At 38.0% G+C, this 11,589-nt stretch overlaps 1 protein-coding gene across 1 annotated transcript in view; it reads right to left on the bottom strand.

Annotated features, from left to right (window-relative positions):
* Positions 1-11,589, bottom strand: part of UBA2 (ubiquitin like modifier activating enzyme 2) — a 31,003-nt gene that overhangs the window by 4,026 nt on the left and 15,388 nt on the right. The window contains exons 10-16 of the mRNA XM_068991824.1: positions 11,313-11,479; positions 9,302-9,395; positions 9,098-9,210; positions 6,596-6,751; positions 4,982-5,078; positions 2,149-2,254; positions 542-678 (exon numbers count right to left, since the gene is read on the bottom strand). Coding sequence (XP_068847925.1) covers positions 542-678; positions 2,149-2,254; positions 4,982-5,078; positions 6,596-6,751; positions 9,098-9,210; positions 9,302-9,395; positions 11,313-11,479 — 870 coding nt within the window. The remainder of the gene's footprint in view (positions 1-541; positions 679-2,148; positions 2,255-4,981; positions 5,079-6,595; positions 6,752-9,097; positions 9,211-9,301; positions 9,396-11,312; positions 11,480-11,589) is intronic.

Raw genomic sequence — 11,589 nt, 5'->3', positions numbered from 1 at the left:
GTAACTTTTAGTTTCCTGACACTAAAGAACGAAGAGGTGTGCGTGTGTGTTTGGGGGGCGGGTGGTGCAGGTAGCGTACATTCACACTGGAGTACAGTAAAGCACCAACACTGAAAACCCAGGAAACAGAGCTTCTGACACACTCTACCAAAGTCACTGGTTCTGAGAAAACTGAAATGCTGTACTTACCAAGCACCTGTTCATTCAAAATAGTCAGATGCACTGATTCACTGTCCCCCAAAACATGCATATAAAATCCCAAAGTAGTAGTACTGAGAATGAACTATCTTTACGCACTAGTAAACTGACATTTCCAGTTGTAAAAACAATAAAATCTATGTATTTTCTATAAAAATTTTACCCAGTCTTAAATATCTTCATGGGTTATACATTCAAAGTTCCATTAAAACAATGCCGAACCAACACACACCTCTAGTAGTCCTGTGAGTAGTTCTATTTTATGGTCAACGTTCATAAGACAATCAGTTTGTTGTAAACCGTCCTGCTTGGTGGGTGACTGCTGGCTGGGGCTGTGACTCACCTGTGGATGTGGAAGGCTGAGCTCCATCATCGCTGCCATTGGTTATGCTTTTGGCAGCATCTTCAGCTTGCTTGGGCCCCACTTTTTCTGGAGCATCACCAACAACTTCAAATTCAACATCCTTTCCTAGGTCTTCACTGTAAGGAGAATAGCATACTGTAACACTGAACCACTGCTATGACTACTTACAAAAGAAAAGGCACAACAAAGAGAAATTGTCCTCAAACCTCGAAAGGCATATACTACATACACACCTTTTATTTGGCTTCTGATTTTCAAAGAGTTAAAAAAAGACACATAATAGGTTTTTATGTATTCGAAGCTCAATTCAAATGGTCAATAACACTGTCCTTTCAATTCAGGGAAAAAATTTTTAACTTTTATACCTAAAGCAGAAAACTTGAGTCAAAAATTGTGAGGCCTGGTGTAATTCTTAGGCATTCTTTCTTCAGCTATATGAAAAGATTCTATACACACTCTTCTGATGAGTGTTTGGGGGCAGAGTTACACAGCTTCTTGGTTTTCCCTCCATCTTCACAGGCAGCACCCTGCTTTTGTAATGAGTTCCCAAAAACATGTACAAAAATTTAACACATGGAAGTCAAACAAAAGACTTACATGTTATAAGGGGGGTTCTGTTCCCAGGGAGCTAAAAGATATGATAAAAAAGACCCTAATTATGCCTCCTCTTTTAGACACCAACTGATGTATTTCCATTTCATTGTACATGTCCTTCCACAACTGAACACAAGCACACCACTGACATCCAACTAGTGTGTAACTGAGGCCAGAGATCACCCCCAGCAAGACCTATCTCTGACTCACCTGTCTCATTTTATACTATTATTAATAACCCACATTCAGTTCTTCCTGTCCTTTCCTGCTTTTTATAAACTAAGTATATATACTGTAATACTCTTGAACAATTATACAAGTTCTGTATATTTGGGGATAGATGGCAACACTGGCAAAAATATCTATATAGTTAGATATAACCTGAAGAAATGAGCCAGGGTGCAGCTTAGAGGTATCAATGAGCATGAACCAACCTTATTCAACAGATAACCACACCAAATGGAGAACCATCTGTATTTAAGCTGTGCTACACATGTACAAATATCCTGTAATGCAAACAGTATGGATACTTTTTCAAATAAAGTGGGCAGGATATAAAATAAAGAGAAAAAAAAAATGTGACTCAGGGATCTGTATATGGTAATATTTAATGCTCTCTTGTTACTCTTCCAGATCACAAAGAAATATTTGTTTTACGGGAGAGATATTTCTTCCTTCCAAATGAATCTCTAACAATTAAAATTTTTTGTTCCAGTTCAACTATGAAAAGGAATGTACCCCTGATTATAATTTCTACCCTCTCTAGGTCTTTCTGATCAGCTACCACTGATGAGTTACCCTCAAACATTTCTTTCTGGATTCTCAGATTTTTCTGTAGGTCAAACCTCAGGGAACTTAATGGCCAACTTGAGCATATGTATGGTGCAGCTTCAAATGAACAGTAGGATTTAAGGGTAAGAAAACATTTTCTCTCCACTTTAAGTTTATATATTCAAATAACTTCTTGCACTTAAAATATTAACAGTTCCTACCTATGAAGGATGTTGATCAATAAAGTGTAGTCCTGAAGGAAGTCATCTGCTTGAAGTCGGCTCCCATTTCTAATTCCAAATTCTGACAATTTCTTGTGATTATTAGCTAAAAATTGTTTTAAAGAAATTTAGATGCTTTAGTTATATCTCCATGAAGCAGTCAACCTTAGTTTTTACAAGATAAATCCCCTGCTATAAGCTGAATTGTATCTCCCCAAAATTCACATGCTGAAATGTCTCAGAATGTGACTGTACTTGGAGACAATATTTTTTTTAAAGAGGCGTTAAATTAAAATGAGGCTGTTGGGGTGGACCCTAATCCAATCTAATTGGTATCCTTAGAAGAAGCCAAGGAGAGGGGCCTCAGGAGAAACCAAACCCATCAACCACCCCTCCAACACTCTTGCTAGACCCTTGCATCTTAAGACTTCTAGCCTCTGGAACCAGGATAAAATGTGTTAAGTCACTTGTCTGTGTGTTTGGGTGTGATGGCCCTAGTAATCTAGTTCACTAAAATTTCAGGCACTTAGGAACTCAGCCCCGAAAACTCAACTACCAAAACAAGGAAACTAAACTGAGAAGTTCTGAGAAACTTCTCCCTTTGAAACCAAATTAATATGGAATCCTACAGCAGTCAACGACAACTTTTAGAATTGTTCAAAACATACTATTTCTAAAAAGGCTACCCACAATATCAACCATCAGCCAATTTTACAATTCAGTTATTGAACTGTAAACTTTATTTCAATAATTTTTTCAACATAAATTTTCTGCATTTCTCAATGGACAGCCAGAGAGGTCCCCAAAAGCTAATCACTCCAACTCAATCCTCTCTTCCATGTCATTTCTGCTAAATCTGAACAGCCCCAGGATGTAGCACACGATGCCAAGCGCCCACTAGCACTCAGTAAGCCTTTGCCTCATGGATTATAAATATTCCAGTGAAGAACAAACTCTACAATAAAACTTTTGGTGTTACCATCTCCTCCTGCCTATTCTAGGGCCTTCCTGTCTTTAACCATCCTTTCTCTCCTGCATGTTCAAATGCTCACATTTCATTTACAAAACTGCCTCCTCATTTAGCTCCCAATTTACACTCTCTCCTCACAATAGTCAGTCTGCTTTACTGAGAATTTGCTCTTGCCTACGGACTGTATAGAATCTGTATAGCCACAGTGCCTGGCACATACAAAGTAAAATGTATTTTAAATTCTTAGATTTTTCTTGTAATTTTAAAATTTATGTTGTTTTCTACATAATCCAATGGATTCTCTGGCAGCTCAGCTGGTGAAGAATCTACCCGCAATCCAGGAGATCCCACTTTGATTCCTGAGTTGGGAAGATCCCCTGGAGGAGGGTAGGGCAACCCACTCTAGTATTCTTGCCTAAAGAATCCATGGACAGAGGAGCATGGTGAGCTACAGTCCATGGGGTCACAAAGAGTCGGACATGACTGAGCAACTAAGCACAGCACAACTATCTTTTTTTTCTTCTTCTTTTATACCTTTTCAGTCTACCTGGAATGTCTCTGGAGAACAGTTAATTCCTACCCAGACTTCCATTGCCAAGCTCTTTCACTCAAATTCCACAGCCCAACATGTTCAAAAGGGAAATAGCCTCTGAGCAATTCTATCCGGGTAAATTAGCATCACTTCCGAAGCCAGAGTCTTGGCAACAGTTCTGTCTAAGCCTAACAATGCTACTCTTCCTCACCTGTACTCTATATTCAGACTCTGCAAATCTCAAAACTGTCATTTGCTTTTGCATTAGTAAAAATCTCTCACTTCCCTCAATTTTTTTCTAACTGGCTCCCCACCTCCACTGTCACATCCTTGCCTTAATCTTCTGCAGACTACACATTACGCCCCTGCTTAAACCCTAGAGGGAGCAGGAAATCGGCGGGGGGGGGGGGGGGACACACACACACACACACACACACCCATACACTACACACATGACACACAAAATCCTCAAGTTGCATCACTGCTGCCAACCCCACAGCACCCCACCTACCAGGAAACAAAACAGCTGCTCATTCCTAAAGCCCTTTATATTGCTTTGTAAGTTCATGCCTTTGCAGATGCTGTTCATTCTGCCCAAATGCAATCTCCCCTCTCAGTTCTTCAAGAATTGGCCCAGGAATCCTCTCTCCTGTGATATGCCCCCTTGCCCTGTTAACCTTCCCTTTACAAAACTTAATTCAAACTTTGTACACCTTCTCTCTATAGTATTTCTTAGATGACACTAAATCTACTTGTTGCTAATCTCTCATCTCCTTCTAGGCTGTGAAATACTTTAAGCCAGGGACTATTATCTTACTTATCCTTGAATTACAAATATCTATAACTATGCCTGTAATACAGCACTCCAAAGGCTACTAGAATAAATGCTCTCTCACCCTCAATAGCACATGTATTCTGTGGAAAAGGGTCATATTTAAGCCACTGAGATTCTAGACCAGTTTCCATTTTAAGGTCCTAGCCTTTAAAACAGCTGGCTAGAACTAATGGGAGGATGTTTAGTCATTTTTTCTTTTTGGTGAAAACATATTTAACTAGACTTTTAATAAAAAACAGACTACTACCCAGCCAAAGCACAACCTCCAATTACTTATGACCCAATACCCCCAAATTTCTGGGCAAGGAACTATAGCCAAAAAGAATCCTGACACTCTCCAACAAGACAGATGAGGTATGGGAACTTCGAAGTCTATTCAGATTGACCAGTGTGACCCTCAGTACTGTTTACAGTAAATGGAAAAACTAATGTGCACCCCTTCACTCAGGCAGTCTCCATCCAAATGAGGGTGAGTGAACAAGGCAATGTATAATACCTTCTGTCTCTCCCTCTTCTGAAGATATTAGGATTGTTCCTTTTCCATCTTCAATTTGGACATCTGGTGCTACCATAGCAAATTTTTCTTTCACAATCTATAAAGAAAAAACTTCAAAATGTTAACATATGGAATTAAAAGACCACAAATAGCCTCGACTTCTTATAAAGGCGCTTAATTCTCTCCTTCCACTGGAATTCATCCAATTACCTCATGCCCACGTTCTATCCGGAGAAGGCAATGGCACCCAACTCCAGTACTCTTGCCTGGAAAATCCCATGGATGGAGGAGCCTGGTGGACTGCAGTCCATGGGCTCGCAAAGAGTCGGACACGACTGAGCAACTTCACTTTCACTTTTTATTTTCATGCATTGGAGAAGGAAATGGCAACCCACTCCATTGTTCTTGCCCGGAGAATCCCAGGGACGGGGGAGCCGGGTGGGCTGCCGTCTATGGGGTCGCACAGAGTTGGACACGACTGAGGCAACTTAGCAGCAGCAGCAGCACATTCTATCCCATGTTTGACCACTGATAAAGATCAGGTAACACTTCCTCCAGATAGAGACTAAGAACTCTTGGCTGACTCTTGGTATTTTGTCCTTCCCAGCAGATTAGGTACTAAGCTAGACACTTAACATATTTTATCTTAGTCTCTATTACAACTCAATATTGGAAGATGTTTTATAGATGAAAAACTTATCATCAATCTGATTCTCAGATAAATAGCTTTCCCCTTCCCAAGCTCCATCTCTTCCCAAGTTCCATATCCCCTTCGCAAATTCCAAGATGGATCAGGAGTGAAAATACTATTAAATCTTATCTGATCCTAAACAAACAAGCAAATCAAAAAACCAAACAACAGATAACTCTCTAAAGATCCAATTACACCACTTATAATCATTTCTTTCCTAAGAAAGAACACGGGGCAACCACCCTCTGCTGGCCAACATATCAAGTCCAGCTCCTTCTCCATCCAAAACATAAGTTCAAATTAACCTGTCCAATGTAACCAGTTCTGGGAGAAAGGCCATTCATTCTCAAGCAGCCTTTAGGGCCACGAAGTCTACTCCTCCTTGTCGGGAGGCACAGAAACACGAAACATCACAATGTACATAATCAGAGGAACTATGTGAAGTGATTTCCAAACTGAGAAGTGTCACCATTCAGGTCACTTGCTCTTTCCTAATTAAAAAAATACTAGGAGGAACTGAAGGACCAGGCTATAGGACCAAACCATACCTTAACCGTCCATCTCTCACACCAAAGCTCTACAGGTGAATCCAGGTGTGCTCAGGGACTAGCTTAATACACCATCACTAGAAACCCAAGGAACACAGAATTTGCTTGTAAAGATACTATGCTACCTATCTATGTGCCACCTGTGGTCCACATTCTAGCCAAATACACACATTCCTCTCTGGGATGTGAAACACACATTCTGGAACCACAGAGAGAAAAGTCAACAGGACACAGATGGCAAAGGAACACACCTCAGTATTCAGGGTAATTATTTGGCTTTTAGTTTATCACAGTACACTGTAAAAGGCAAAAGGGGACTTGTTTTTTTTCTTACAAACAGTAACCTTGTGGAAGAGAACCAGGCTCTGCACTTACCTTATCTTGTAAGGTGAGAACAGTCACTTTATGAACATTCAGCCGCACAGTCACCTCTGGCTTGCTGGCACATACATAACAGTTAGGGTTGGGAGCATCCAGTGCACAAGGCACAAGAAGCTTCTTTCTTGGGTTTGGTTGTTTATTCAAAAAAATCTTTGGCAAAAAAAAAAAAAAACCCAGCAGAAATCAGTAATCTGAGTTATAATTTATATACCATAGAATATTCACTTAAATACTCCCTTCCAGAAGGCAAAAGATAAGGAAAATCAAGACCTTAAAAAAAGGCTGACTTTTTTCCCAACCTTTTCAAATTAGCCACCTTGTAAATAAGGCTGAGCTTACTGAAATCTCATTGTACTGAAGACTAGACTATTCTGCAAACTAACTTAGCATGAATAAGCGCCTAATCATACTTGTTTCTGGTATCATCACTGAATCAGTTTGGAGTGCCTTCCTAGTGGTTATTCTTATCAACTTTAAGTCAATTTCTAACAAGACCAGTGCACTAATTTCTCTAATTAATGTCTGCACAGATACAAGGACCAAATGAGCTGCATTTCTTTTCTAATTTTCTGATGATTGTGATATTAACATTCACATAACTAAAGGAAAAATAATGTATGTCTGGCACTATTACCATTTTCCTAATATCCAAACCAAAAAAAAAAAAATTACATGAACCAAGGGAAATAAAAAACAAACTGCACTGAAGTTACAATTCTCAAGAGAACACTGGACGCTAATACACAAATTCTTACTGTGGAACTACCATGTAATATGGTATCTGTTAAGATGAATTATCTCTAAAGAAGAACCCTATCGATTCCCCCCAACTTAAGTAAATCCCTTGACAGGCATTAAGTGCTAGGCAGAGGCCTCCTGTAGCCTCTCCCCACCATGAATACTAGGCATATACACTTGTACTGCCAAGGCTGGAATAGGGGACAATGGTTGACCTTGAGCTTCACTGGGAGGGTAACTCCGCTAAGAGAAATCGACAGTAATAAAAACATCTGCTAATACTACTAATACTCAGGCTAACACTTCTATTAACCTATCCTGATATTCATTTATAAATGGGAACAAAGGAAGCCCAGACATATGGATATCATTAGCCCAAGAGAGGAACAGAGATGAGCAAGTAAAAAAAACAAGAAAAATGTTACAGGACAAAGTAAGACACTTGTTCAGGCTACTATAAAAAGATAAGACATAAAAAAATATAGTTCTTAGAAATTAAAAACATGATAGCCAAAATAATTTAAAGAGAAAGCTGAACCAAGATGTCAGACTGGCATTATGGTTCTACATTCCCTTACCCTAAAGTATTTTAAGAATGCATTAATAATGACACTGAAAAGTAAGAATACCATCATAGACTAGACTAGGTTTTTTGCTTTTGTTTTTAGAAGACATTCCTGAAAGTAAACTTATTTCAACATTACTGTAAAAAGGACAACCTAAAACAATAGCAAAATATTGGCTCCAATATTTATAGGAAGTTTTTTTAAATCCTCAGTGGTATGAAAGCAAAGTATCTTCAGACATGCAAATTCAATTCAGAAAGAAAGCAGGAATCCAAAGGGAATATTCAAGTGGCTTTACTCTTAAGAGATACATCCAGTCCAACCACTACTAATGCAGGAAACTCATGATAGGAGATGTTCACATCAAGTAAGGGGAGTATAAACAAAGAGGAGAAAAATTTCTTCCCTGCAGAAATAGCAAGAAAAATTATCTCAAACTTGGTGCTTCGTGAGGGAAGAATATCTTCCTTTATAATTCATTACAGTAAGATAGGGTTCATGCAGATTTGCTGTCTGAATATACATGTGGGTTAAGAAGCTAAAACAGAATGTAAAAGTGGTCTCAGGTTGGTAGAACCCCAGGTACCCAGATATAAACAAACACAAATCCTCTTTGAAGAAATACACCTTCAGTGGGTCCTTAAAGAATTACCACAGATACAGTGTTAACAAATATAATTGTTTAAATATATATATATATACACACATATATAAATCACATAAGCAAACAAAACACTTTGAGAGAGATCTAACAGAAATGACATAAGCTCATCCATAAAGATTTCAGGCATTAACACAACCAAATATAACATAAAGTCACAATAACATAAAGTTTAAAGTAAACCGGGAGACTGACAAAAATACCTGAAGAACAGGGGACTATAAAGTGACCAAACAGAATTTTAAAACCAAAGTACTCTTAGAATTGGAAAACAATGAAAAAAAGTTAATACAAAGGACCCACAGAATGAGTTCTTCTAAGAATTCAGTAAAACTAGAAATGTTAGAAGTAAACTAGCTTCTGCTTCCATTTTAGACAAAAATAAGAGAAGCAAATGTGTTTTCCTTTTTGTAACTTCCAGGAAGCTTATTTAAACATGCAACTCACAAGGTAACTTGAACAATTACTTTTCCATTGCTTTAAACCGAATGTTATTGTTTTAATTTTAAAACTGCAAATAGAAACACTCACTGTTCTACACTGGTCTATTTTTCCTGATAAAATCTTCAATCCTTCCAATACTATCAATCCAGCAATCACTGCATTAGTAGTAGCGATAGCAGGAATAATGTTCCCTGCCATTGCTGGAAGAAAAAAAAAAAGATTAGCTGTTAAAAAAAAACAAAAGAATAAACTTAGAATTTAGATGATACAACTGAAGTACAAACAACTTACATTTGATATCGAATCTGCTTTTCATATTCATACTGAAAATATGCATCCTGAGATTTGCAGCAGAGGTGACAAAATCCATTGCAGATGGGTCATCCTGTCAATAATTTAAACAACTTAACAAGTCTCCCCACAAATTTACTAATTTGGCTAGTACTGCTTTCAGAACAGCTCTTTCACAAGTTTCTAACACGTCAACTAGAACAAGAGATGCCCTCCAGGGAAAGGCTGGTCTGGATGAGAAGTGAGCAAGTGCTTGCTTGGGATCATCAGCTCCAGGGATACAGGCATGGGGCCTGCCAAGAGCCAACAGGTTTTAGGAACTCACTCCTGCGTCCACAAATGCACTGGAGACGAAGCGTAGAAGATCAGAACACCAATTCTATTTACTGATGGTGGCAAACCTTCCCTGGGTCCATATAGTCAATAATAAGCTTGTCTGACGAGTACAGAACTCAGGGATGAAGACACAGACTGGTTTAAGAAAGCTACTTCATTAAAGCCTCAGAAATACCTAGACTACCTCTTTTTGCTTTGTTTCTCCAAACTCCCTTCACAAGCACTGCACTCCTATATTGGCTGATTCTTTTCAGATGTGGCAGGACAAAGAAAGTTTTCCATTATTCCTAAGCATATATCCTACTCTAATTCAATTTCAGCAAAGTTTCGTTCTTTGAACTGAGAAAAACCATCCTAGCCCATAATGCAGAAACACCAAAGTATGAAAGAAAAAGCACTGATAGGACGTAGGTTCTTCACATACTTATCTGGCTGGCTGAGTAACCACAGGCAAATAAATCCCCCTGACCCCAAATTCTTTAATGTGTTAAATGGGAAAAATTATATAAACATCTTAAAAGGCTGTGGTGAGGATAAGTATGATTACTTAAGAGTACCCAAAACAGGGTCCAACAGGTACTTCCCCAGGCAACTGGCTTATCACATCCATTAGTTACAGATTTTACTCAAAGAGAGTAACAATCTGCAGTCCCAAGTTTTGTCATTGAGTCCCTGTATACAGATGAAAATCTCCTAAACCAGTTATAAAAATACAATGAAAAAAGGTTTTAATACTGATCCCTTACAGCACACAAAACCTAAAGACTAATGTTAGCAACTCTCCAAAATCTAAATTTACCAGCCTTATTTCAGATGTCTGATTCAACCCCCATTTCAAAATCTGCACATATAAAGCTATCATGTGCTCAGTTGTGTCCGACTCTTTGCAACACCATGGACTGTAGCCCGCCAGACTCCTCTGTCCAAGGGATTCTCCAGGCAAGAATACTGGAGTGGGTTGCCATTGCCTTCTCTAAGTTATCTTAGTTCTCTAAAACTGATCAAACTTTTCTCCTTACTTTGAAATTAATGGCAAATCTTTACCAACATCTGAACAAACTTTAGCAGATTAATCACTTATACTCATAGAAAGTATTGAGTATAATTTTAAAAAAGTAAAATTAATTCACTAAATACCAAAATGTAACATTTAACTGCAAGATACTATTAAATATTGTTTTAACTTGTAAGAATAATTACATATCCTTATTGTACAGATAAGTCTCTCAGAACTCAAAGCATTATTAACTATTTCAATAGAAAGGCAATTTTATTACTTTCAAGGCCAAATAAGGCCTATAAGCTGTTGTCTCCAAAAGGATATTATGACTTCTATTAATAAATCTCTATTACGTAAGAAGCTCTCTTAAGGCTATTTTCTTAAGTCAGAGAAATATTTTACTCCAGTAAAGTCACATTATTTCTCTAGTCAACAGTTACAAACCATGAACATATTAGAATTTAAAATGAGGTTTTATGATATTGCTTAAATTCACATATAGAAAATTCATAGTTCAATGTAGTAATTAGAGGTGAACACATCAAAACAAAATCAATGTCCTCAAAATCTGGTAGAATAAAAACAATATCCCAACATTACTAGATTCTGATATAGCTCAAGAACTGAAACACACATTTGATATACAAGTAACTGCCACACATTTTTGACACAAACCTTGTCCCATATGAGCTCAGCTCCATCCCCCTTTTCTGCTAAATGAACTCTCAAAGTCTCAATGCTCTTTGAAAAAAGACACGCATAGCTCTTGACATCTAGAACCTGCTGGTCTTTCAGACCTAACTGGGGTTCATTTTGTTGATCTGATGCACTGGTTTCTTCTCCTGGAAAAAAAGTATTAGAAAATTTACTCCTAACATCTTTCCCCTACTCAGTTTAACATTCAATGCCTGACAATAAAAAAATTATATAATATGAAACAAATTCCATTAAA

The sequence above is a fragment of the Capricornis sumatraensis genome, chromosome 20, assembly GCF_032405125.1.
Source record: "Capricornis sumatraensis isolate serow.1 chromosome 20, serow.2, whole genome shotgun sequence".
Lineage (NCBI taxonomy): Eukaryota > Metazoa > Chordata > Mammalia > Artiodactyla > Bovidae > Capricornis > Capricornis sumatraensis.
This window is presented reverse-complemented; position numbering and strand designations above follow the sequence as displayed.